The sequence below is a fragment of the Ascidia mentula genome, chromosome 5 (assembly GCF_947561715.1).
Source record: "Ascidia mentula chromosome 5, kaAscMent1.1, whole genome shotgun sequence".
Lineage (NCBI taxonomy): Eukaryota > Metazoa > Chordata > Ascidiacea > Phlebobranchia > Ascidiidae > Ascidia > Ascidia mentula.
The window spans coordinates 19,635,197-19,662,128 of record NC_138570.1 but is presented as its reverse complement, the minus strand read 5'-3'; the positions used below and the strand labels follow the sequence as shown (position 1 = coordinate 19,662,128).

General features: G+C 37.9%; 3 protein-coding genes and 1 long non-coding RNA gene across 5 annotated transcripts; all 4 read left to right on the top strand.

The window, feature by feature from the left end:
- Positions 1–3,959: 3,959 nt before the first annotated feature.
- Positions 3,960–11,975, top strand: LOC145902287 (uncharacterized). 2 transcript variants are annotated; one of them, XM_082990209.1, is made up of 14 exons: positions 3,960–4,052; positions 4,471–4,594; positions 5,057–5,389; positions 5,700–5,885; positions 6,237–6,350; positions 6,699–6,767; positions 7,108–7,321; positions 7,630–7,896; positions 8,390–8,521; positions 8,820–8,984; positions 9,345–9,650; positions 9,794–10,146; positions 10,339–10,544; positions 11,185–11,975. In XM_082990209.1, the coding sequence occupies exons 1-14, from the start codon at positions 3,986–3,988 to the stop codon at positions 11,493–11,495; spliced, it is 2,847 nt and encodes a 948-aa protein (XP_082846335.1). In that variant the 5' UTR covers positions 3,960–3,985; the 3' UTR covers positions 11,496–11,975. The 2 variants fall into 2 exon arrangements, with proteins under 2 accessions (XP_082846335.1, XP_082846333.1); XM_082990207.1 differs by having other exon boundaries at positions 3,973–4,058.
- A 2,351-nt stretch (positions 11,976–14,326) lies between these two features.
- Positions 14,327–15,617, top strand: LOC145903718 (uncharacterized). Its single transcript, XR_014402686.1, has 3 exons — positions 14,327–14,519; positions 14,948–15,040; positions 15,512–15,617. It is a non-coding gene; the product is annotated as an uncharacterized LOC145903718 (long non-coding RNA).
- A 683-nt stretch (positions 15,618–16,300) lies between these two features.
- LOC145902684 (serine/threonine-protein kinase haspin-like) lies at positions 16,301–22,072 on the top strand. Its single transcript, XM_082990758.1, has 9 exons — positions 16,301–16,430; positions 16,722–16,828; positions 16,933–17,563; positions 18,154–18,357; positions 18,629–18,777; positions 19,086–19,269; positions 19,751–19,964; positions 21,107–21,291; positions 21,657–22,072. The coding sequence occupies exons 1-9, from the start codon at positions 16,323–16,325 to the stop codon at positions 21,789–21,791; spliced, it is 1,917 nt and encodes a 638-aa protein (XP_082846884.1). The 5' UTR covers positions 16,301–16,322; the 3' UTR covers positions 21,792–22,072.
- Positions 22,073–23,021: 949 nt separating this feature from the next.
- On the top strand, positions 23,022–26,570 carry LOC145902703 (uncharacterized). The gene is made up of 6 exons (XM_082990783.1): positions 23,022–23,155; positions 23,479–23,726; positions 24,169–24,320; positions 24,542–24,836; positions 24,950–25,046; positions 25,632–26,570. The coding sequence occupies exons 1-6, from the start codon at positions 23,059–23,061 to the stop codon at positions 25,676–25,678; spliced, it is 936 nt and encodes a 311-aa protein (XP_082846909.1). The 5' UTR covers positions 23,022–23,058; the 3' UTR covers positions 25,679–26,570.
- Positions 26,571–26,932: the final 362 nt, after the last annotated feature.

Below are 26,932 nucleotides of genomic sequence, written 5' to 3'. Positions count from 1 at the left end.
TACAGATGATGTAGAATTCATTTGCAAACGTTTTGATTGTTTGTGCATTGACAATGATTGTATAATATCAGCTATAAAGGATATATTGCATTGACCTAAATATTAACGCAACCGTGGTTTATGTTCCTGAATAGAAATCAACGAGGTAACTCGAGGGAACTTGAATATTGAGATCCGTAGTTTGTTCTGATACCGATAAGGGGATTCACCCTTTGCAAGCCGTCGGCATACGAACAAACAGTTGCGAGGTTGATGATCCACAGCGAGAGAACGCACAAAATATCCCAACCCGCACAAAAACCTTCACTCGATATGAAATGCAACGCACCGCTGCAAAGCAACGTCGCCAGGAAAGCGACAAAAATACAAAGCGAAAGTCTCAATATCGTGTTGCGCACGTCGCGCTCACCGGGCGTGTCAAAATTTCCACAGCACTGTTTGCGGTTTATTTGCTGCCCGTGTACCAAAGGACGAACTGTCAGGTAAAGCAATATCACCCTGTAGATGAGACTTATAGAGCTCACCCACACCGGGGCTATGATCCTGTAGCATCGAGACAATGGCACAATGCAATAGTTCTTGTAGTTGACGTAGCAAAGTCTCGTATTAAGCAAAATCCCGGCAGTCACAACGTTTACGTAAAAACCGACGATGACGTATTTGCTGACGAACTTTGAAGTTTTGCTTTGACTTTCGTGGAACAGAGGATCCTGGTAGAATCGCCTCTGTCTCGTCCATAGAACCGTGTGGACGGCCATAGTTGATACGACGTAGGAAAAGAAGACGGCAGCATTGTGAATACCGCATACAGTGGAAGGCAGGTGGCCTCGCGTACTTGTAAACACCAACGCCGCAAACACAGTTCCGATGTAAATGGGAAACAAGTAAAGTTTGCCGTTGAAACTCCATTCGCTTCTGCTCCAGTTTCTTACCTCGTACAGCGTGACGGATGCCATCAAGTATACGCAGAGCACTAACATAACCAGAACCGGTATTTCCATGCTTTCGATGCAATGATAAGATAGTTGAATGTTGTCGCACATGCTGCAGTTTCCATGGACATCTGTGTGGTTGGCAATGTACATTTCAACCTCGGCAGACAACGAACAAAGTTTTGACATCGCTGTTAGATAGATATTGTCCGAAATATGATAACTCAAACGATAAAAGTTGGTTACGACAAAGTCAGAAAAAAAATTATAGTCTTTGTGCTGGTCCCTCCATTGTAACCCTAGTTCTCCACATAAGCTTCTTTATGTCAGGTTCAAGCTTTGCATTTGCGAGGAATAAACTGTCCCGCTGTCTCGTTCGACGGATAACTGGGTCAAATTTTTGTTCAAACATAAGCTTGTGTGGTTTTACGCTTCACCTTTCAGCGCTTTAAGCTCAGCAGGCTCGGTTTTATTGTATTTACTCACTATATGTCGCCACATGTGGCTATAACAATACGGTGTCGATAATCACTTCCGAGAAATGGCAAAAACAAGGTTATTACTGGAAATCGTACAAATTTACGTTCGTCGCTGTTGTAGTTATTTGTTTTGTTAAAGGCGTAATTTACAAACATATTCTTGGTTGAACGCCCACATAACATATGCTGTAAGTGTTACTGCGTGGCTTGGCATGGCCCAGCAGGAAACAATTCGACAGGAGATTCATTTTAACTTTTGCCCATCATCTATTTTGAATATCCTGTTAATCTAAACTGCCAAGCTGAGAGTTAGTTATTCCCGCTGTTTTTCGTGAACAATGCAACATATTCTGATACCATAATTGCGCTCGTTACAAATCAATCATGCGAGGCAATTGGCGTAAATACGAGACGTCCACACGAGGAGAAAAACAACTAAACGACGTCCACAACAAGATCAATGTATTTTTGCGCGATTGGCCAATTGTTTTGTTCGAATGTCTTTCGCTATAGCTCACAAATATTCCATTTACTGCTTTACTGTAAACAATGTATAAGAGTGTAATCCATTTAGGTTGTATTTGACTTGTCGTCGTAAATAATAAGTTAAAGCACGAAACGTATGTAAAGATTTTCATTAAATGTGTTTGTTATAACGGTTTGTTGATATTCGGAAAAGGTCATCAGACCCTATGTGATTCGCAAATATTCGTAATTTTTCTGCATTAACACTTGATGTATCTCTTCCTTCCGCTACGCTCTGAAGCAGTCTGACTTCGGTTTGACCGACAAACTTCTGTTCGAATATAACAGTGACCAACGCACACCACTTCACTACACACAAAATCTACCACACACACAGTGATGTAAACGTTTGCGGCTGTTTCTTTGGTTTGACCGAATCGGTGCAAAAAGTAACAAAGTTCGAATCATGCCAAAGAGGATCAGAGTCTCAAGTCACCCAATGGTTTATTGCTCAGCTAAGCTGATTCGATTTTATGCCGTCAGCGTAATGATCACGTAACCAGTTCGTCACAACAAATTTGACACAATTAGTTTAATTCAAAATGACCGACCTTATATTGGTGTTTGTTCTTTGTGGCAAAATCACGTTGTCCTTTATCAGTCGTGAGTGAGGATGGATGTGAAGCAAAATCGAAAAGTCGTTTCCCGCTCATTAGGGTTCACTGACGTCCGCATTGCGATCGACGCAGAAATTGCGTTTGATTGATTAAAACCTGATGCAAGGTTTTGGTGAACTGAGGCCAATATCCTTGCACAAGTAGTATATGAAGCGGATAGGTGTAAGGTTAAAGCACTTGTCCCGGTTCGGTGAAGTTAGATATGATTACGTTTGTGGCCTGCGGCATCGCACTCATATATATATGCGGTGTTGCAGAACCATTACCACTCATTTTTGCATTTGGTTATTTTGGACAAAACAAGCGTTTACGACAAGATTGTACTGGAAAGATGTTGATAGGTTATTAGCTGCAGACTTCACCATTGGACCGGTTTGAACGTTTATATTGGTTTTAACGTTTCCGTTGGACAAATACTAGACGAATGGGCGCGAGGTGTAAAGTTAAGTTTACAGTGAAGTTAGCACGCGGGAAATTTGTGTGAACATTCAGGGTGTCATCAAAGGGAAACATCACTCTCAAACCTTGAGTTCCTGTGATAGCAAGTAGCTGAACTCATAGTCAAAGTTTTCAGTCATACCAGAAGCGATACCTCGTTGTAATATGACGCATACAAACGTATGATGCAGTCGTATCGTTTCCAGAGCAAGTACAGTAAGTGTGATGATGAAACGTTAGGTGGACAGAAATCAAGTTGTTTTATGCAGTTTGTGACGGAATTGTGAAGTTTATTCAGGCGGAACATTTTTTCTTTGCTAAATCCTCAATTTGAAATAGAGGTTAAGGACATGACTCACTGTTGTATGCGTACAACTCACCATCTTTTCCGACTATTGACGTCTGGACACTGACGTCATCTTCGCATGAATAGGCGAAAAAAGACGCCGCGTCATGCTTCACCGATTTGTGATATCAAGTGGAGAAATTCAGTGTTGGTAGTAGAGGTGTTGAGTCAGTTTATCAGAAGCTATCGTATGAGAGGTTTGAGACCAAATGACCGGATTGGCACCAAGCTGTTGGTTTTTATGGTAATAGGTTTGTTTCTTCCGTGATGGGCAAGGAAATTGGAAAATGAGTTGATGTCGTATTTTAGTGGAAAAGCATTTCCTTGCAACGACTCTTGGCTGCGGCAAAAACCGCTAGATTAGTGAATGAAGACCTCTTTAGTCGAGTTGCGAACAGTGGACAAAGACTAAATTCAGTTATTATGCAACGTTACCAACAACCTATGTGGCTTTAAATGTCTCATAAACGTCTTGTTGAGCTGTTGGCTTTACAGACCAGTTTTATTTTAATTTTTTATTTACTTTTAAGTAATTCGAAATAGCTACAATATAAATTATGAAGGTGAAAACATGGACTTGTATATATTTACTATTAGTTGAAATTTATTTTTTCGCAGCTTCAATACTTGATAAACTTTCTGTTAACAATGGAAATTGTTTTCGTCACGATTCTCTTCGCGATGGCATTCGAGGACGTTGCAAGCCAGCAACCTCGTAAGAGTATGACATATATTTTATCAGAACTTAAAAATCGTGTTTCCGGTGTCGCCAATATGACGTCACCGAAAATTGTTGATAATTTGCCAAGTGAAATGCAAATTCAAAACATGAGTTGTTTTGTTTTTCGATTGTTTCACTTGTCTGAATGTTTGTCTTCCCGGAAAACGGAGTTATCCATTATTTATATTCTGTTGTCCGGCGTCAGATCCAAAGTTTCGAAGCATTTTTCTTCTTTGCTGAAATGTAGAAAACGACACAGCGGCTGCGAAACGAATCAAATGAAATAACAGTTGTGTGATTAAAATGTTGTTGCATTAAGTCATAAACAATGCATGTGCCGTTATTTGAGCTCAGGGTCTAAATCCCAAACTTGTTTTACAACCACAACTTATTCCAAACAAAACTCTTTCAGATTTCCGCTGCAATAACGGAACACAAATTCCCACAATACAATTCTGCGACGGAACTAACCAATGCGACGGAAGTGACGAACTTTATGCTTCAAGAGCGACTGAAATCGACCCTTCACAAATTAGGTCGGAGTCAATGATTTATAAGATCTCCTCCCAATTTTATACGATTTTCTCCAAGCAAAAACAATAACTTTGCGCACGACGGTGGCGTCTTCATGGATAATAAACAAATAATTAACTCGTCGTCACCAAAAACTTAAAACGTTAATGTTAATTAAAACGTAAGTCACAAAGGTTTCGCCAAACTTGATCCACATTTAAGCCTACGTAACGCAGAAATCTGTGCGAAAATTAAAGCCACGATTTCGTGTAGTATTTCAACTCAAATATTTAACTAAAAATAACAAGTGGTTTCCCTGTTCCGCCTAATCATTAAAAATCGCCCAGATTTCTGTGTTACGCAGGCTTATATATAGATCAAGTTTGGAAAAAACTTTGTGACCCGGTGAAGTAGTATTTTCCAATTATAACAATCACCCACACACTTTACAACTTGCAAACTTAGCTGGTGATTTTTTCGCGCAGCTGCACTCCTTTGACGTCACCCTTTGCGTGTCTGCTGCACCGAGACTACATTTGCAATGGAACGGTCACGTGTCGAGGTTTGACACCTTGTGACGTCAGTTGTCCGGGTCATTATAAATGTCAGAACAGCAACACGTGCGTTCCACGTGCAACTTTATGTGATGGTGATTCGTGCAACGGATGCCCTGAAGACGATGAATGGGAAAACGGTGCCGGGTTCAAATGTGTGAGAAACGGGAAATTTTGCCGTCTTCCCCAGCAGCTGTTATGGGACAATGTGAAGGATTGCGACGATGGACTTGATCTCTGCTTTAACTCACTTAACAATTCCAGGTATACACTTTAGGAATAGTGTAAGCTGCATACAGGTGGCCACTGTTTCGAACTATAAGGTCTCATCAGAGCAGCTGGTTATTGGCTCTATAAAACTAATAATTATGAACCTTTCTACAAAAAACAAGCTAACCCAGGAATACTGATAATCGAATAACAAACAATCTAGCTAGGTTTTATTCCATGCCCGGGCATACATTGTATGTTTAGTACGTATGTAATGCCCAGGACTGGTGATAGTAGCGGGGATCGAACCCGCATCCTATCATTCTCCACCAGCATGAAATATTGTAAATAATTTTGTTGCTAGTTTGTTGTCGAGCGACGAAACATTCGACGAGAAAAAGTGTTTTCGGTGCCTCGATGGAGCGATGGTTGTTCCGCGTCGAAAGGTTTGTGACGGAACAATCGACTGCTCGGATTTATCGGATGAGTGCTTGTGCGAAAGACGAACTGCTGACGTATGCGATCACGTGCAAACTCGAACCAATCACAAGTGAGATATAAGACGTGATATTATCCATAGCTTTCACCGAGACTTGAACCCCCAATATTCTGCGTTTGAATTCTAATTTTTGTGTATTGAAAGTTGTTTCACAAAAAGAAACACCTAATTCCTCAATCCTTGAGTGCTTGCGACAAAACTGAGAAACGATAGAACAATAAATGTGGAAAAAAGCCAAAATAATTAAGAGCTGTAGACAGGGTGTACACTCACAGGTCGAAACAGAGCGTGTGCACCCTGTCTGCAGCTCCCAATAGAACAATATGTTTCCAGTGAACTGAAGAAGTTGGAACATTATTGCTTTTTTACTTTGTTACTAATAAACACTCCATTCCCCCAAAGAAACTCAAGCGCATGCGCAGTGGGAGAAATATACTGCAACGTAACCAGAAGGTGCATGGGTCGTTCTATGGTGTGTGACGGAAGCAGTGATTGCTCTGACCAATTGGATGAAAAGTAAGCAAAGGAGCTGTGTGTCGTTCATTTTATTACAAATTACAATCAAATAAGGTTTTAACTCGGGTAAAAAAATTTCGTAAAATATTGTGTCTTCTCTGAAACAAAAAGGTTCACTCATGTTTTAGAATAGGTACACATGCTCTAATATTCAAGCTTACCCAACATTAGTTCCATCAAATGATGTGTAATATGGGTCGGCCTTTTTGTTTCCAGAAATATGAGTAATTCCGAGAGTAACTCTTGTTTTTGTGGCAGTCAGAAACACTATTACGTCATTAAACACGTCATAAATGATCTCACCGATTAAAGGGAATGAGTTCTCGAAAATTTTCTCTTTTACCTCAGGTTCTCTTACTGCAGGGGAACATTGCCATGCGATAAAGGCAGAGAGTCTAACAAGGATGAATTGTGCAGGTGAAAATACACGATTTATTCCTTCTTTCGGTTTAATTCAATACGCCCACGTTTCGCTTCCAATATTTTCTTGAATTACCACGATATATAACTGAAACAAGTCAACTCAATTAATCCAACCTAGGAACGTAACTTTCCATTTTGTAAACCTTTGAGACAAACAATAATGGCCATATAACTGCTGTAAAATACGTTGGTAGTAGCGGGGTTTCCGCAACTATTCTTAATTCATTATAGCGAATGTAGGCGTGTGGACATAGTTGTGAATAACAGGAAAATGTCTCGTAATAAAGTTTACAGCAGGTAAATGGGGATATGTTGTTAGTCTTATTTAACCCAGGTGTTTCAAATCTCGTCACAACTGCGCTTCGACCGAGGGAATTCTGTGCAACGGAATCGAGGAATGCCATCTTGAAAACAACGCTGTCTGGCAAGTATCACCGGGTTACCCTGACGACGAGTGTGCGTCACAATGCGGCAACGCCACAAGTTTCGGTTGCACTTTCCGCGCTGCTTTCCCCAACACGATAAACTACTATCTCTGTTCGATCCCCGTGAGTTTCGCTTTGTTGTTGTTACCATGGTGACTACCTTTTGTCCTTCGTGAATTCTTTTCTTTTGGTTTTTGGATGAATCGCGTGTTCTTGTTATTAATGTGGTTCTTTATTTGGAAAAGTCGACAAAAAGAAATAACTCGCGAAATGCCGAAAATTACCATCGAGCTCGTTGTTTGGAAACCATAGAGCAGTTAACACCCGACAACTTCTTAGTTCTTCACAATCGTATAATATCTGAATTGAATATTGCTTGGACGGTTGGAAAACATTCTTGGAACTAAATTTCAACCACTTCCTATTTGTAGATCCAAAACCGGGATGGCACAACTAGCATCCAAAACACAACTATTGCAACCGACAATCCGCGCTATTGTGACGGAATTATCTACTGCTCTGCAAATCGAGGTGACGAGTCAAAGTGCGACAGATTCGTTTGCAGGAGCGGAATCCTGGTCAGTATCGACAACAATCAGGTTTGTGACGGAAGAATAGATTGTGACGACGGGTCAGATGAAGATAGAAGTCGGTGTTCTGACACAAGGTTCTACTGTTCAGCTGCCGGAAACACAAAGGTTTGTGTGTGCGTGGGTGTTTGTGTGTTTGTGTGTTTGTGTGTTTGTGTGTTTGTGTGTTTGTGTGTTTGTGTGTTTGTGTGTTTGCGTGTTTGTGTGTTTGTGTGTTTGTGTGTTTGTGTATTTGTGTGTTTGTGTGTTTGTGTGTTTGTGTGTTTGTGTGTTTGTGTGTTTGTGTGTTTGTGTGTTTGTGTGTTTGTGTGTTTGTGTATTTGTGTGTTTGTGTGTGCGTGGGTGTTTGTGTGTTTGTGTGTTTGTGTGTTTGTGTGTTTGTGTGTTTGTGTGTTTGTGTGTTTGTGTATTTGTGTGTTTGTGTATTTGTGTGCGTGGGTGTTTGTGTGTTTGTGTGTTTGTGTGTTTGTGTTTGTGTGTTTGTGTGTTTGTGTGTTTGTGTGTTTGTGTGTTTGTGTGTTTGTGTGTTTGTGTGTTTGTGTGTTTGTGTATTTGTGTGTTTGTGTGTTCCAACTTAAACAACAGAGATATTTGGACACAGGTCTCGATATCGAAGAAGGACATTTGTGATTTCAACATAAACTGTGACAATGCAGAAGATGAGGTCGGATGCACGGGAGATGGGAGGTTTTATTGTGAATCCGCACAACCTCTGTTTGTTCCCGCATCCGAAGTAAGTGTTGCAATTTGTAACTAACACTGAGCAGGCCTGGCACGTTTACCTTACGCCGGTAAGCTTGAAAATAAGATGAAAATAAAATTGCTCGGTTTGTTGTAAAGAAAGGGTATGAAATGCGCATGACTTGACGCTACCATTTACAAAAATGTAATAAAAACCTTTCAGCATACAACGAAAAGCCGGTCCGTTTTGTCCTGCTGTTGAATACCAGTTTGCCAATGCGTTTTCGACAATGCATCGACAGCATCTCTATACATAGTTTTAATGACTCAACGCGTAATCTTTGTCGTAGTTTTTAGACGGTGTTCAAGATTGTTCGGACTGGAGTGACGAATGCCCGTCACAGAATAATCCGATGCGACAGAACGTTCTCTCGTCCAAGTATGAACTGATCGCCAACCCGGTGTTACGAGCTATTGTCTGGATTATGGCTGTTCTCGCCTTTGTTGGCAACGCGGTAAGTGTTGGATATTATGGTGGCATAAGTTTTATATTTCTATGTAGGAAGCAGTTAATGAGCAAGTTTAAACGCAGATAAATAAATCATCTTTTAGGGAAACGTTCGTACAATAGAGTGATAACAGAAGCGCCTAACATTCAGTGATTTAGAAAATAAAACGCTTATTTATCTGACAGTGACGTGTAAACACTTTTTTTTCTTTTGGGGGGTAAACTGGGGGGCCGGATCTAGACCTCCTGACGTAGTTTGGCGACCCCTGATTTAAAGTCACAGCGTTTCATCGAAATATGCATGCAATTGTATTGGACAATTCAAGTTAATGTGGGCATATTTGTATAAAGATCGTTTGTAATCCAGGTTGTGATCTTTGGTGAATCCCGTAAGCTGAGAAAGATCTACAGCGGGGTGGGGGTTAGCGCATCATTGCGCACCAATCACATGCTGGTGTTGAATCTAGCTGTGGCAGATCTCCTTATGGCGATCTACTTGTTAATGCTTGGGATAGCGGGAGCTGTATATAGTGGAAGTTATTGCTCTCAATCTCTATCGTGGCTCACAAGTCAATCTTGTGTCGTCATGGGTGTGTTGGTCGTGCTTTCAAGCGAAACGTCGGTGATGACAATGTTGCTTTTGACCTCAACGCGATTGTTTTCAGTTTTAAAAGTAAGTTACGGAAATCTATTTAGTTCATCTCTTAATCTAACAATTCCAGTCGAATATGTTCGTGCGCACATAAAAATGCATCAGAGTCTTTTCGACATGAATGGTATTTGATGCTGATACTGCAATGTTATTGTTATTTGCAGCCATTTCTTACAACCAGAAAACCCAAAACAAAAACTGTCGTGATGCTGATCCTGCTGTGTTGGATTATTTCCCTTCTTCTCGCGATTCTGCCTCTCTTCTCTCCGGTACATGAAAAGTTTGTTGAGAATGCTCTGATCCGTTCCAGTCCCTACTTCTCAAAAGTCGTCGTTAATTTCACTGCGGGGAAGCGATTCGTCGAAGAATTACTCTCCTATCATCCGACTTTCTTCAATATGACATCTGCCCAGGTTGATCAGGTGCAACAGATGACGTCATGGAATGAACTGGAGAGTTTCGTTTCGGGGAATTTACCGGGAACGTCTTCTGTGCTCACGATTGAGCGATATTTCGGGTCGGTCACGTGATTAATTGCAAAACATGTCAAGAATGAATATTTGTGGGAAATGGGATGAAAATTTTTCCATCCTTTGGAACCAAATTAAATAACCGAGATTATTTTATGAGCAGTTTTTGCCTCGTTTGTTTCATTTTGGATCCTTAACAAAACATGATGTTTCACCGCAATATACTTGTTGTGTTTCAGGTATTACAGCGCAAGCAGTGTGTGTCTTCCAAATATTTTCGTGACGACTGACGTCAGATCGTGGCAATATTCAATGGTGATTTCTATCTTCAATTTCCTTGCTTTCGTCTACGTCGCTGTGGTCTATGTCGTCATAGTGGCAAAAACAAGTTACAGAAAGAAAATCAACGCTCGCGAAAGCGCGGCAGCGATCAAGCAGAGAAAAGGTAAAGATTGTCAGCGACAAATTGTGTTTTTTTCCTTAATGCTAAGTCGGACAGCATATCTTGTTTCCAAACCTGTACATAACATTGTGTATAAGCTGCAGACAGATGGCCACTGTTTCGACCTAAAAGGTCTCATCAGTGCAGCTGGTGTGACTATAAAACGACTTTGCTGACCAAACGGCCAAGCAAAGACTACCACTTTGTGGTGACTATACAATCACCGTCACCCGTTGGGCACCAAACTAGGTGCAACCAACACGGAGAAAACAAGGTGGAAACACTATGACCAAGCAAAGCTCAACCAATAGTGCCGTCAGGCCCCGTGTCACAATAATCATATGATAAGCAATGTGGGGCCAATAATATGAATTGTGTATAAGCTGCAGACAGATGGCCACTGTTTCGACCTAAAAGGTCTCATCAGTGCAGCTGGTGTGACTATAAGACGACGGCCAAGCAAAGACTTCCACTTTGTGGTGACTATACAATCACCGTCATCTGTACATAACAGACATTAGAAATGTTCTAAAAGTAAAAATTCATGTTGATTTCCACTTTTTTGTGATAATTCAGGTTTTAGCATTGGCACAATCGCTTCCCACTTCTTCCTAATCTATTTTATGCCATGGTTGTTTTTTAGGTGTACAACGCAAAATAATTCGACTGATCGTCACCGATTTCTGTTGCTGGATTCCTCTTTCAGTCATGGTGTTCGTCAACTTTAGCGGAGTTAAGATTGACAACATCTCATACGCAGTTGCTGCCATCGTTCTTCTCCCAATCAACAGCGCCCTCAACCCCATACTCTACTCTAACTTCATCGACAAGATCGTGGATAAGATTAAAAGCAGAGGAAAAAGTTTTAAGCTGTCCCTTCACTGGCCTTCAAACCACACGAAAAGCACGGATGTGACTTTAAACCGTGTCAGTCAGTCTCATACCCAGCGTTAGTCTGTTTATTAAACATCACCTGAACTATTTTGATTGATCGAACTTCGCCTATTTTGAAAATATCATTTCATTTTGTGCTGCTTTAACAAATTTCAACTATTCAAATCTTCACCTAAGTGAGTTAGTAAATAAACTTTTTGAGTTTTCAACTTAAAGTTTCTGGAAAAATATTGTCCTAACCTTAATTGGATGGGAGTTTTACTTATCTACTCGTTGAAAGTTGCATAAAAAACTGCAGATTATGACTATTTTCCGTTGACGAAAAAATTTGCCACACTTTAACTTTCAAGGTCAGCATTTCTGTGCTGTGTTGGGACTAAACTACAGGTCGTATATTTCCACTGCTTTATTGAGAAGAGCGCGATGTAGTTCTTATAGACATCTAAAACTGTTCGGGTGGAAAGAACTAATGGTTCAAAGCACGTTTAAGTGTGTTGATTGATTTGTTTTGTACTTCAAATACATTTGCGTTATACAGTTGTTACTTGTGGACTCTTAGTCATTTTATTCAACATAAAATTTCTATGTTTAAATATAAAAGAGCTATTTCAAAAAAAATAGTTGGATCCAGGATTTCTGAAAATGTAGTAAACACTAGCTAATTTAGCTCTTCAATTAAATACATCAGAACAGACATATGCTGCTAGATGAAACGGTGTGTGCGTGGGTGTTTCTCTATGTGATTTATTCTCACCAATATAAAACGTTTTTGTCGTCAATAAATATTGCCAAACAGACAACACCTGTGTTGTCAATTCAACTCCCAAAATGTATATAAACTCTGAACGCCCGGCCTGCGAGGGCCAAGTCAAGGATTGCCTACTTTTGTTGAAACACGCCGTTTCCTTTTTACCGGTGTATTGACGTCACAGGTAGTAACGACGGTTTCACAAAATTCTACGATCAACAACTCTGCCAACAATAAACGTTAGCAGGCACTTACCAACTGTATTTTAACAGGCCACGTTTACTTATAACAGCTTAATTTGTTGCAAACAAATGAGCATTTACATTTAACCCAAAATTATCTCCTTAAACAGGTAAATAAACAATTCAACAGACACAAACTAGTATTTTACCCTACCAGCACGCTGTAAACAAGTGAACTGATCAGTAACAAGCAACAATGACATTCGAAAAGAAGTGTTACCCATTAAGATCATTGTTGCGCCACTATTAATTACGCATTATGAACGTGGAAATGTAACAATGTTCGTGATAGGAATTGGTGCTCAATAACCCGGTTAGAAACAAATCCAATTTTTTGAAGGTAAATCCGATGAGATATACGTAAGTCGCAAGGGTAAAGCTTTTATTTTTGTTGTAGCAAAAAAATATTTGCGATGTATTCAAGTTTTGTGGTTTCCTTAATATTTGTGTCTGCACAAATAAGTGTGTTGTTTCTGGAGGGAAGTTAAAAATCCTATTACGTTGTGATAAATGAACACCATTGAAATTACTTTGGCTTATAAGCGAGTGAAACATTGCCTTTACCCCAGCTCAGTCCACAGTAGTCGGTATTTCTAAACTGTGCTCGTGCAACTTTGTGCATTGTGCGACTTTGTAACGAATTGTGCAACGTCTGTACATCGTTTTACACCACACATGGATATCTCTTTTCATATCTGGCCAAACAGAGTTTTGATCTCATAGTGGCGATTGGCGAGTGGCCCTCAGAAGGAAGATCACCGATTTAACCATGAGCAGCGATGACCCAGGATCAAATGTCTGGTCTCGCACAAAGGAATTTTTTTCAGACACTTGGGTTGATACTTTCTTTCGTGAGGAACCCCTATCAAATGTCAATATCTAAAGAATAACAGCTGCATATTTCTTTTGATCACTGAATAGTAAACTTAAATATGTGTATAAAGGTCAGCCTATTAACTTTTACGTGTAAAAAAATCATGCTGCTACCTCAGAGCGTGGCTGAATAACCCACGTTCAAAGTTTTGTTAACTGGCGATGTTTTTTGTCAACTAACGTCCCTCTGGTATACAAAGCAGCACAGTTTAGGAGCACCACACATAGTGGGCCTGTAGCCTCTGTCTGCTAAGGACCGCACATTGTCCGCCAATCAACGGTTGCTGAAAAATCCTTTGTACCATCTCGGGTTGTAAAAAATGTCAGAATTTTATCAACAATCTTTGCAAAAAATCTAGTACTTCAACGTATGATAAATGTTGACTAGTCCACATGCAATCAACATTTGCCACAAACAAAATTCTTTTGTGGCAATTACAAACTTTAAAGTTTTGAATTTTCATCTGTGGCACACCAGATTGAAAAGAATGTTGTTACTTTTGCTAAAAAATTACTGAGCACCACATAACGCATTGCCATCCCAAAATACGTTGCGATCAGTCGCACATTAACAATCACCAAAAAAATCCTCCCAAATACCAAACTTTCAAATCTGGATGGCCTATAGTGAAATTGACCTAGAATGACATTGCAGGCATCGTAGGCATCAGACTCAATGCCGGTGATGCCTACAATGGGTTTTTAGAGGGACCGTATCTTAATTCACTTTTGTTTTTTCAATTTATGTAATGTGATTAGTAAATAAAAACTGGATCAAAAAACCAAAGGCCCCTGGCAGGCTGTCGGCTTTCGTAACCTTTTTGCGTTAGATTCTTGACTCTTTCCTTTCTGTTTTTCCTTTTTGGCAGTTTTGGTAAATGGAGAAACTGATAATGCCGTTTTAGGCGAAATATATTTTTCTCTCAATAAACCGATTTGAGCTGTCTAAAGATCGCTGTGTTGGGATTTTAATACATTATTATTTAATTTCTGTATTTACTTTAATTTTATGGAAAAAATACAAAGTTTTTTTCACTTTTTTGCAGATACAAAAGTAAACATATCGGAAAAAATTTAAAAAGTTTGATTTTCCCGAATGAAGACATGACTTGGGTTGAGGCTTTGCCAGTGATAGGTGTGACTGGTGGGCTTCTTGTGGTCTTATTGCACTCAAGATATGGAGCATACCACTCATCGTACAGATCCATATTTGACAGCAGGGTGAGTTGTTTCGGATATTTATTCTGTCTAATTACTCTTTGGCTTGCCATCTCTTGTTAACATAAGGGGGAGAAAATTAAAGATGGTTCTGTTGTATTATTTATTTCTCTTAATTGTTCCCTAAAAATACACTAGTGTCTTATGTAATGAAACAATTAACTCTTTTGAACTAATGTTTTTCTTTTGTTGGCATCTTGCGTATTTTTTTGCACACGAATGTTGTAGCGAAAATAAATAAAACCTAAAGGTTGTCTTAACAATAAGTGAAATGCTAGTGTGAAAGCTAGCACAATGCCACTCAACAGCTGCACTGATGAGACCTTACAGGTCGAAACAATGCGTGTACACACCCTGTCTGCATCTTTGCAATAAGTGAAATAATCATAAACATTTTACAACACAAAGTTCAAACTTGAAGTTTTTTGCAGGTTCCGTACAGAGGAATTCACATTCGAACCAAAAACCTGATGCACAGACGCTTGGCAGAAAGAGATGCAAGACTTGGGTTGTTTCCTGATACGGTAAGAATTCTTCATATTTAGGTGGTAACGTATTAAAAAATAGTAACAACCTGTTGTGTTTACAAAGAAGCAACCTAAAAAACTAAAAACACTCCAGAAATTTATAATATAGGGATTAGCTTTTGATATATACCTGATAAAAATGCAACCTGTGTAGTATAGATTAAATGCCATGTACCCACCAGAAAACTTATATGCATGTTTTTGCAACCCAGAGTGTACAGTCTTGTGGCACACTATTTAAGAACAGTTGGGTATTTTTACTGGCACTTGTCATATTATTTTCTTTGGAAAACGATCCTGTAACTGTTTTACTTTGCAATGTATCATAACACAGTTGTATACAAAATCCATTGTATCACAAGTGTTACATCAATTGTTTCGCTTATGCTCTGATTCACCGAAGGCAATTATTTCTTTGAAAATGTGTCTTCACTGAAGTTTGGACTGCTAACTACTCTTTTTTTACAGGCTGAATGGATCCACCCTCTGTGGCGACCATGGAATTATCCTGAAAACAAACAGTGAATTTCTGTAGAAATAACTTTTTTTGTGAAATAAATTATATTTCAGTGTGTGATTGAATCAAATCAAATGTATTTTGCGCAAAAAGCAACTACGCAGATGAACAATATACAACAGAAAGAAAATGGCATGGGTACCGATAAAACCATAAAGGTTATCATGTCAGGTGAATAAAAAAAAACAAGTGCTGGAATTATCCTGTTTTCAATTTAGCCTGGTTATTATTTCAATATAAAAGATGTTATTGAATTAAAATCGAGCAGGTGTAGTGACTGTTATTGAATGAAACAGTTTTTAGCGCGTGGCGATGTATTTTGTAGTGTTTTTTTAATAGCAGTAAACGGATAATATGACTGGGGAAAAAAATAAATTAAGAGGTCAGAATTTTATTAGGGATACCAACGGTCAGTATGCAGTAATGCTACAATATACATTAAACTATTAAAATAAGAAAGAGCAACGATGTGAAAGTAAAAAAAAAACAATTTTTGAAATAGAAAATCAATCCGACAAACGATTATTGGATTTTAATTGATTTCTATGGCTTGTAAGCGCGGTTTTTGATTTTTCCGTAAAAATGTTGTTTATTTATTTTGCGTTGCATCATAGAATACTAAATTTTATGGTTGCATAAATGGAGAGGTGCAGTTCCAAAACCCTATTTGTTTTTTTTTTGTTTACTTAAATAGGGTTGTAGTGATAGTTGATGTATAAAATGCACTCAAATTCTTTGATTGCTGCATTGACATTTTAAAAGATGAGAAAAGTGAAACCAAAACCGTTTATTGGATCCAAGAATAAATCGTTAGTTGGATTAAATAGATCCGTTTCCACATACGGAAAAAATAATCTTCGGTTTTTGGAGGTTAGTATGTAGCCTCGCTCTCTCAAGTGGGGTCATTAACTGGAACTTGATTATTAGCATTGGAAAACTTCGCATAAAATTGTTTGTGAGGTTTTTTTCACTAAAGAAAAATTGTTGCATGGCAATTTATCTTTTTTTCTCTGCAGTTGGGTTTAACTGTTCTTTATTAAATTAGTGTTTGTTTGCAGTGGTTGTATCTTTTTTACATATTGGAAATTGATTTTAAGTATGATTATTTCTGCTGCTGTTTATTATCATACTCACCTAATAGAAAAAAACTATATCATTTAGATCAACGATGATTGGCTGGAGATCCAGGCTTCTCCACAACATAAGAAAGGCATCTTTTCTGACTCTGATGACAGTATTGCTGTTTCATGCAAAACCAAAGCAGTAAAGTAAGTTGACACAACTATGACATCATAGTTGTTTTGCACCCCTTGTCCAATTACCACTGGAAAGTGTCGTGCCATGTGTATTATATATTATTTTTCCTTTGCAGAAACATAACCAAAGAATCAAAGAAAGGAAAGGAAAACGTTGCAAGCAATAAAAAAAACTTGTTTGATGAATCAAATGTTTCAATTCCTTTTGCTGCCAATGATGATAAGCGGAATCATGATTATTATACTGATCATGGAACAAGGAAAGTCATACATTCGATTAATGACACAACTTGTCACATTATCAACAGTTCTGTTGCGTTCATTGCACTCAACTCTTCGAAAGCAAAACACATCACAAAAGGCAGAAGAAGGAGAAAAAGAAAATCTGAATTCAAAGTCACAGACGGTTGTCTCACATTTTCCTTCTGTGAACAGTTTCATGACGATGTTGAAAATCTTCCTCCATTTCAAACTACAATTATCCACGGTCATAATGACTCACTTTCTGAACTTTTGCATCCTCGTAATAAGGAGTTGGACACAATGAAGCAAACCCAATCCACTCCTTTGCGATTGGGTGGAAATTTTACCCCACTTTCAGTAGCAAGGACCAAATTTGATGCTAAATGTTTTTTACAAAACTTTGGTACACCAATGTCTGCAGTAAGAACACGGCAGCAACTGCAACTTTTTAGGAGCAAAACCTTAGAGCAAACAGACCAAGACATATTTCATCTAAGTTTTGAGGTATGCCCAGCATTGATCATTTTTTTAGGCTGCTAATTGTTTAGACAAACAGTTCATGAATTTTATTGCTTATTGTTCTACATTTCCTGACGTTATTCTGTCAAGAAAAAATACAATTTTACTTGCACATGGTATATACACATAAATTGTTTCAATGTTGACTCAACAAAAAACATTGTGAGCAGACACAATAGCTTTGTGATGTAATAATCACTTCCTTGATGACAAAGTTTTAATGAATGCACACATGATACCCCTCTTAAGTTTATCTAAGATCTGAACAATGTCTATGATCGTTAGAAAGAGAAATTTGGCTGTGTCAATTTGTCCATGCAGTTGTGGCAACTGCAAGTTGGTCAGTATTGTTGTTATAAGCAGCAAATGTCCAGCAGCAGGATTTGCAAACTGCACCAAATTATTTAGTTTGGAAATTCATTAGAAATTTAATTAATTTCTTACAAATTGTTCCTTGCCAACTTTGCTGAATTGTATTTTGAGAATGGTTAGGCATGTGCATTACGTTTTGAAAGTGGTTATAATGAATTTTTTTGTTAAACTGTCAGAAAAGAATAACTTGTTTTGTAAAATAGGAGGCATTGTCACCAAAAAAATTTGCCGCTGAAAAATCCTTGACAGCGAGAGAAAAAGTCTTGCTTGAATGCGACCAAAATTCACCAAAATCTTTTGATGTTCTTCTTGCTGCACTAAACCCATCATGCAAGAAGATTGGAGAGGGAGTTTTTGGAGAAGTTTATCAATTTACAGCAATGGATAGGACGAACATTGCTCTCAAGGTTACTCTATATAATTTATTCATAATTATTTTTCTTATTGAATATTTAAATTCGTGGCAGGGGAATTTGTAAAAACAATACAGGATTATTTTAAGAACAAAATGGACATATTGCCAAAATCATATTTTATTTATTTTAGCCCTTTTGTTGTCCAGATTGTGAGTAAATCCGTTGTTCTTTCACACAGAGCTGAAGTTGTATGACAAAAATCTTTTATTTATTTTGTTGAACTTTGTTATTAATTTCCATCCACTTTATCTTATTTTTCTAGGTTGTACCAATAGAGGGTGATGTTGTTCTGAATGGTGAAAGACAGAAAACACATGCAGAAATGCTCCCAGAGATCGTAAACTCACTGGAACTTTCCGAACTGAGAAAATCTGTTGACAGCAATACATCAAGTTTTATTACTCTGATAAGGTTGGGTTTTGTACTGCTGGTGTGCAGTTTGGCCTTCTGTCTATATTGCCATAAAACCACTTTCTTTCAATACCCTTCAGCTTGGTAGCTTTTATTTTCAAGTTTTGGTGTAAAATAATTATACCAAGTTAGGTTACATTACTAGTTAGGTGGATATACAATATTTTTTTTGGCATAAAAACATTCCTTTACGAGTAATATGAACAGTATATAATTATTTACCACTGCACAAATTGCCAGACTGTAAAGTCATAATCATAACACAAAGTTTATATATACATACTTCACTGACTTCATGTTATTTGCAGGGTTCACCTAACATATGGTGTTTATCCACCGATTTTGCTCAGTGCATGGGATGATTACGATGAACAGAAATCGTCAGAAAATGATCGTCCAAACCTAACACAAGACAATCAGTTTTATGTTGCGTTTGAATTTATGAATGGAGGAGAGGATATTGAACACTTTAAATTTAACAATGCTGCACAGGTATTGTGAAAGTTAGTTGCATAAACCTTATGACTGATAAAAAAGCAGTTTTAAAATGATATGAAATAATCAGTTTTAGAAGGATAGCACTTTCCTCATCCTAAATACAGTGGTAATTCAAGTGTGGATGCTGACATGTGCTAGTGGTTAAAACATGTGAAAATATATGACCGATACAACATACAATTATTGTTTCCTTACAAAGATAAAAAATAAACCCAAAAAGGTACATGTATATACAATGGTTAATTTCATCCCGTCCTGTAGTTGTTGTAGTTGATTTATTACCTACTTTTGCTACAAACTTGATGTTTTACTGATGCAAAAAAACAGGCTGCACCATGGACCTAAGTCTATTGTTCATGAGAAAATTTCCTGTTGGTGTTTTCTGCTAAACATTCTGTGGGTTTCTGTAACAAACCTGTTTTATAATTGACGAAATGAGAAACTTTTCATCCAAAACATTGTGTTTTGTATTCAGGCTTTATCTGTTGTGAAGCAAACAGTAGGTGGGTTGGCAGTTGCTGAACATATGTTGAAGTTTGAACATCGCGACTTGCATTGGGGAAATATCCTCGTACAAAAGTCATCTTCCAAGTCAACAAGCTTTCAACTGGATGGGAAGGAATACAAGATTGAAACCCAGGGACTCACAGCACAGGTCATTGACTTCACTCTATCCAGAATGACCAAAGGTTAGAAACTGTTTATTAATTTTCATTCATTTTTGGTTTTGCTATATGACAAAATAAGCGAGCTGTGAGAGCTTCAGACAGGTGTACACAGTGTTTCGACCTGTAAGGTCTCATCAGTGTAGCTGGTGACTGTGGCACAGGGCTAACTGGTAGACTAACAGGCACTTGTGGTACTTTTTGGTCAATCGTCGATATGTTGGGTGAAAACTGAAAATAGGTTTTGACCACCAGGTATCATAATGAATTATGAATCTGATGCTCTTCTGGTGGAGAACAACAAATATACACCTTTTGTTTAAAAAAGATTGTATTTTCTGACGTTTCGCCTGTACGTACGACTAGGCTTCTTCAGAGAATAAAACAAACACAGTAGCGAAGCGAACCAACAGGGCAAAGAAATTGAGCGACGAAAAAACAAAAGGGCGTAACAGCTAAAACACAGCGGGACATAATTCAATGGACAACATCGATCATGGGTCAAACGGCCAAACATGGGAAACAAAAGTCACGAATTGTTACGGGCGAAATTGCGGAACACGGGCGAAAGTACTTTTCCATCGATCCGATTTAAAACATTCGGTAGCGAATTAATATAATAATTTTCCACAACCAACCGTTTTGCCAAAATTGTTTCTTGTTTTAATACTTTTGCTTCCTTCCAAGCAAAAGTTTGCTTCCTTCCTTGTACGTACAGGCGAAACGTCAGAAAATACAATCTTTTTTAAACAAAAGGTGTATATTTGTTGTTCTCCACCAGAAGAGCGTCAGATTCATAATTCGATATGTTGGGTACCAAACTAGGTACCAATCAACATAGGCGAACCACATGGAGCGCTCTATGGCCAAACAACTATTAGCGCTATCGGCTCGGCTTTCACCCAAAAGTCAGCTGTATTATGCAACACCCTCATCAGTGCAGCTTTTGATTGACAATGGTCTTGCTGGCTAAACTGTATGCATTACCTGCAGCTTACTGATCATTATTTGGCCGATTTCCTTTACAATACAATGAACTGCTGTAGAAATCGAGTCAGCAGGAACTCTAAGAATCGAGTCGTTACATACGTTCTTGTTAGATACCGTTACGTTTGTGCCACAAAGAAAATATGTTTCAAAGTAAAAATTAACAACTAAACTTACAGGGGGGATTTCCCTATATCAGGACCTATCGAAAGACGAGGATTTGTTTAAAGGCGACTCGTCTGTTGATTATCAGTTTGAAATCTACAGAATGATGAGGAGAGAAACCGACAACGATTGGTCCGTGTTCGAACCAAAAACCAACGTGTTTTGGATCCACTACCTGTTGGACAAATTCCTTAATGAGGTAAATATGTGTGTCTTTCTTCAGCCCTGTATAGGTCAATGCAGTTGTCAATTTGTTCATTAATACCTAACATATTCCACACCCACTCCATAGAGAACCCAATGGAAGATACAATTGCCTGGATTCTGTGTTATAGTTCTAATCTCATTGCTAAAACCAATAAAATGTTTTGCAAAATTGTATGTTTTGAGTTCGGTGACTTCCTTGAAACAAAAGAAAATCATAATTTGCGTCGTAGAACTTTACAGTAATGTTATATATTGTCACTCTTTTTGAACGGCAGTTCCAACACATATGGTCATCACATAAAGTAAAGAATTCCTTGAGTAAAAGTATGTGTCGACTTACGTAATCGTTTATCCCAGGTTAAGTACAAGAATAAACGGACGAAAATCCACCGTCAATCTCTACACACCCTCCGTCATTTGCACGGTTTGGTGCTGAGCTGTTCTTCGTGCCGACATATCGTCGAATCAAGTTCACTCTTCACAAGCAGATGATATCCACGCTGCCCATCCTTTATCACTGTGACGAGTGCAATCGTTTATTACGTCATATTGACTATTGTTTTTATTACACTTATGTGTCTGTTGTGTCATAAAGTTGGTCAGGTCCATCAAGAGTTTTGTGGCGCGCATCATCTTACATGAAATTGTATAAAAAATTTTCCCTATTTGTTTTGATAGATTCAGTTTAATTGTACTTTCTCAGCAGAGGTTCAAATTAGTAAAATGAAAGAATGCCAACCGTAACGGCAGAAGCCGTATTTGTTATTAGCTGCCTTCGAATGCAAGTCAAACGTAAATATTAAGGGTAATGTTTAGAGCGCTACAACAAGCATTGTCGCCAAATATGTCGTTGAAAATAGTGAGTTTAACGTATCGGCACGCATTAAAGGTGAATTTCAATAAACTCCACAAAAACCACAATTGTTCCTGAAGAGTTTGTCGTATATGTGGTCTGTATTAAATCTGGTTGCGCGTAGTTTCATTTTAAAGCATGTCCAGAAAGGCTATTCTCGTTTAAATTCTCCGCTATTTTGTTGTATTTGCGTCTGCCAATCTTAATCAACCGGTCAACAAATCACTCTTGACAACAAAATCATAACCCCTGGGTGGAATCGTAGTTTTTTTAATGTTTTTTTCTTCTGGTCTTGCTTCTTCCTTTCTTTGGCCTTGCAAAGATTTGGTAAGAACAGAAATGTGAACCAGGAAACCATAATGTTACGTCACTAGCGACGGCCGTGGTAACACAGCCGTAAACGCAGTATAGTAAGTTGAAATGTCGCATACATCAGTGCTTCCCAACCTTTTTCAGTTTGCGACCGACTTTTAATGCAAGTTTTATTGTGCGACCCACAATGAGATATGACCAAACGCGATCTAATAGAAAACTGCAACATTTAGAAATGTTTCGCGACCCACCTGAAATAGCCTCGCGACCCACTGGTGGGGAATCACTGGTTTACATGCTCCGCAGGCTTTGCATTTCCTTCGTATCGTTCGCTTTGCAAGTGCGGTGAAGGACTGCTGTCGACTTCCGCTCCCCTTCAAGTACTAGTTATCTCCACTCTACTTGCTACAGTGACCATTTCCAAAATTTTCCAGCTAATTGAATCAATTTAGTTTTTAATCGTGTGGTTCTGGAAGCTTCTAGCCGTCGTCTCGTTTACTTTTGAAAATAAACATCGTAAACCTATCCACGATATAAAATCACCTGGTAAATCCCCACGTGCAAAACATCATAGATTGCTACTTATTGAAGCTAATGCGGGCATTGGTGTTTCCCAATATGTCTGCTCAAGAAACGTGGTCCAAGCAATTGCTTAATATTGCGAAAAAGCTCAACAAATTTGTTTTTTCCGGTAATCTATATTTTTTTTATATGATAGTTTTTTAGCAATGTTATCGTTATCCTGTGTATACAATACTGTAGCCTATACTTTATTACTTATACTGTTGGTTCTTCTAATTATTGAGGCTAATCTCCTTCCAAACCTTAACCATACTCACCTACCCCTAAGCCAAACTGAAGTGTTAATAATTGTATAGAAAATTTTTTTGGGCACTGGTTGATGGCCTGGACAATCTGTTATGCATTCAAACCTCATGCCTCCAGATTGAGTTGATATTATCCTTTTGTGAACCTCTATTCTATATATTAACAAATAAAGATTTTGTTCAACAGAAAACAATGGAAAAACCACTGCTCTGTTGGTGAATAATAAAAAAATTGGGATTTTGACTGATGAGGTTGTCGTGGAGTTGTTGAAACATTCCGAAGTGTTCGAGTCCTGTCAGTTGAGTGAAGAGGTTTGCGTCAAACTAAATGATGCATTTTCTACTTACAATGAAAGGAGTCAAGCTGTTGGAAGTGTGATCAAGAAAATGAGGGACAGCAATGCTCATGTGTCTCTGTTAGGATGGAGGAACGAGGTTACAGCAAATTTATTCTAATTTACTTTTGTTATGGAAAACAATACATGTTATCAGAGTTCCACTTTTTCATTACTTCATAATGCATTAAAACAGTGCTTTTTTAGTTCGGGACCCACTTTTAATGCAAGTTTTATTGTGCGACCCACAATGATGATATGACCAAACAAACGAAAAACAATTATAATGCAATAATTTCGTGATCTAATAGAAAACTGTACCATTTAGAAATGCTACGCGACTCACTGGTTGGGAAGCACTGCATTAAATCATACTCCTTGATGGCTAAATATACAAATAAATTTTTAATTTTGTATGTGACAGTAGTCTAAACCAAGGAAGCCCTGGTCTCAACAGCTTGTATTGATTTTCTGTTTTCTACTCTTGGCGATGGAAAGACTTTCAATTAAATTTTATTAGAATACAAATTTTTTTTTTGCAGATGTTTGAAGTATCCGAAGGGCCAAACTATCCAGCTTTATTTGAAATAGAAAGAGCTGCAGTTTCTATGTTTGGAATTCGCTCGTATGGTTCCCACATGAATGGTTATGTACGGCACCCAGAAAAAGGGTTGTGCCTCTGGATTGCTAGAAGGTATAAACTTATGGTCTCTCTGCTATGCAAAGTCTCCATTTGTAAGATTTGTAAAACAGCCATTAAGAAATCAAATAATTTGTACTAATTTTATTTAAATCAAACGTAAAAGCATGTGGAAAATTTGTTGAAATGTTTATTTTTGTAACATTTAGTGAAATTGTGATTGAAACTAATTTTGAAGTACTGCAATACTTAACAAAGTAACCACGAAATTCCAGATCAAACAGTAAAGCAACTTTTCCCGGCATGCTCGACAACATGGTAGCTGGGGGAATTGGCTGTGGTGTTGGAATTAGAGAAACAATTATCAAGGAGTGCCAAGAGGAAGCTGGAATACCTGAAGAAATAGCAGAAAATGTAGTCTCTGTTGGGCTTATTAGTTACATATATGAAGATGAGAGAGGGATTCAGCCAGATATACAGTATTGCTTTGATCTGGAAATCCCTGTTGATTTTAAACCCCAAATTGTTGATGGTGAAGTGCAAGAATTCCAACTTTGTACTATGGAAGAAGTATGTTATTATATACAATAGAAGTTATTTACCATAGAGAAGTTTTTTTGCAAAACTTTTACTATGCTTTGTTAACAGTTTACATTTGTACCACAAAAAGTTTTTTATTTCAGATAAAAGAATTAATTACAAGAGAAGATTTCAAGCCAAATTGTGCCGCTGTAACCCTGCATTTTCTTATTCGGTGGGGATTTGTAGAACCAGATACAGGTATAACTTTTTGACCAATTGGTTTGAATGTCATTTCTGTAAACACCCACTTTTGAAATAAAAATTTAGCTGCACTGATAAGACCTTTTAGGTCGAAACAGTGGCTATCAGCTTAAACAAAAGTTTTATTGGCCCCACATTGCTTATCATATGATTATTGTGACACGGGGCCTGGCGGCACTATTGGTTGAGCTTGCTTGGCCGTAGTGTTTCCACCTTGTTTTCTCCGTAAGGTTGCACCTAGTTTGGTGCCCAACGGATGAAGGTGATTGTATAGTCACCACAAAGTGGAAGTCTTTGCTTGGCCGTTTGGTCAGCAAAGTCGTCTTATAGTCACACCAGCTGCACTGATGAGACCTTTTAGGTCGAAACAGTGGCCATCTGTCTGCAGCTTATCCAAAAAAGTTTCATTGTTTTTGACAAAATGTTTTACACTGCAGTTGGGAAAGTCAAAAAATAAATCTTAATACATTTGTGTCCCTGATATGAAAACAATGACTAATTGAGGGTTAGATTCAGCTGCATTTAAAGAACCAGTCTTCTAAAGTACTTTATTTATTAATTACATTATCTTTTGTCTTGCAGTGAGGGATTATGCGGAGATCAACCGGTTGCTACATTATAAGTTTTAACTCACACAGAAGAGAGATATCTTAAAATTACATTTCATATTGCTTACATATTTAATCTATCTGAATTGTTGTGATTTTTTTAATTGATTTTATCATTTGGCATTTTCCCCTTTTTCCTGTGTGTAAATTGCAAATTGCAGCAACATAACATTTAACACAACCCAAGTTAAATTGCCTTGAGTGACAATTTACAGCTATTAACTTTACAAAAAAACTGCTTCTTATCTTAATTCTTTTGTCATCAAGTTGACGTAAAATCAGTTGTCTTTACTCATGCAAATATATACCGGTGTCTCTGCATTTAGTATTCAGATCCATGAAGTATGTTGATGTAACTATTTCACTGTTAAATAATTTTTGAAGGCTAATTTGGTTCATTTTAATTTCGCTAACTTTTTTCATACCTTTGTAGCGTTAAACGTAAACACTGTCATACATGCGGTACGCGAGGTAATTGATGAAATTTGCGAGAAATTTTACATTACGCATTTTGGATTATTGTGTAATAATTACGTTTATGTGGTTTTAACTTTACACGCTTGTGACGCAGCACCGTAACGGTTCAATGAAAAAGCCAAACATTTTTTTTTGGTTTCGTAATAATACTTTTATTAACTTTGAGCACTTCTATTTGATTGAAACTACTTTTTGTTTTAAGTAGACTGTTAATTCTGGGCTCATATACGTGTGTTTTAGGTTTTGGTGTTTGCAATTTTCTGGATGTTGGTGGCATACCCAATCGTTTTACGTGCAAAAAGTTGGGGAATCACTGGTACAAACGATCTGTAACCCTGTCTAATTTTCGTTGGGATGCAATTGAAAATGTGTGTTTCAAGCATTATTGCAAAACAATTTTTTTATTTGTTTGTTAGAAGCTTTGCCATTGTATTAACATCCGTTTGATTGGTGTTCCTTATCCAAATTTTACCTCTAATTGTGATATGCGTATCTACTGGTTAATGTATTAAAACAATCCGAATTCCTTCAATTTAAATCACATCTGTTTTGTAATATTTAACAATATGACGTCACAGTCCACGATAGTAGATTGCAACATAAAACGGTTGTAAGCAGTAAGCGAACAGAAACAGGATTCGGTCCACCGCAGAAAATCAAGGTAAGAATATTTTTTTACGCATGTGCTTGCTTCTCTTTCTCTTGCGTATGTTAAAGTTTTCCGGCAAACGCCTTTGCCGTTTAAACTAATCGCATTATTGTGTATTTTGTACTTCAGGGGTAAAGCATAGATTTTCG

What these genes read in the sequence shown, in the direction of transcription:
- LOC145902703 (XM_082990783.1), top strand. Translation starts at nt 23,059, where the DNA reads ATGCGGGCATTGGTGTTTCCCAATATGTCTGCTCAAGAAACGTGGTCC. An exon ending in TGCCTCTGGATTGCTAGAAG is followed by an intron (nt 24,321 to 24,541) that starts GTATAAACTTAT and finishes ACGAAATTCCAG; the next exon opens with ATCAAACAGTAAAGCAACTT. An exon ending in ATTTGTAGAACCAGATACAG is followed by an intron (nt 25,047 to 25,631) that starts GTATAACTTTTT and finishes TTTGTCTTGCAG; the next exon opens with TGAGGGATTATGCGGAGATC.
- LOC145902684 (XM_082990758.1), top strand. Translation starts at nt 16,323, where the DNA reads ATGAGAAAAGTGAAACCAAAACCGTTTATTGGATCCAAGAATAAATCG. An exon ending in TATTTCATCTAAGTTTTGAG is followed by an intron (nt 17,564 to 18,153) that starts GTATGCCCAGCA and finishes TTTGTAAAATAG; the next exon opens with GAGGCATTGTCACCAAAAAA. An exon ending in TCTATCCAGAATGACCAAAG is followed by an intron (nt 19,965 to 21,106) that starts GTTAGAAACTGT and finishes CTAAACTTACAG; the next exon opens with GGGGGATTTCCCTATATCAG.
- LOC145902287 (XM_082990207.1), top strand. Translation starts at nt 3,986, where the DNA reads ATGGAAATTGTTTTCGTCACGATTCTCTTCGCGATGGCATTCGAGGAC. An exon ending in ATCGACCCTTCACAAATTAG is followed by an intron (nt 4,595 to 5,056) that starts GTCGGAGTCAAT and finishes TTTTTCGCGCAG; the next exon opens with CTGCACTCCTTTGACGTCAC. An exon ending in AACAAGGATGAATTGTGCAG is followed by an intron (nt 6,768 to 7,107) that starts GTGAAAATACAC and finishes TATTTAACCCAG; the next exon opens with GTGTTTCAAATCTCGTCACA.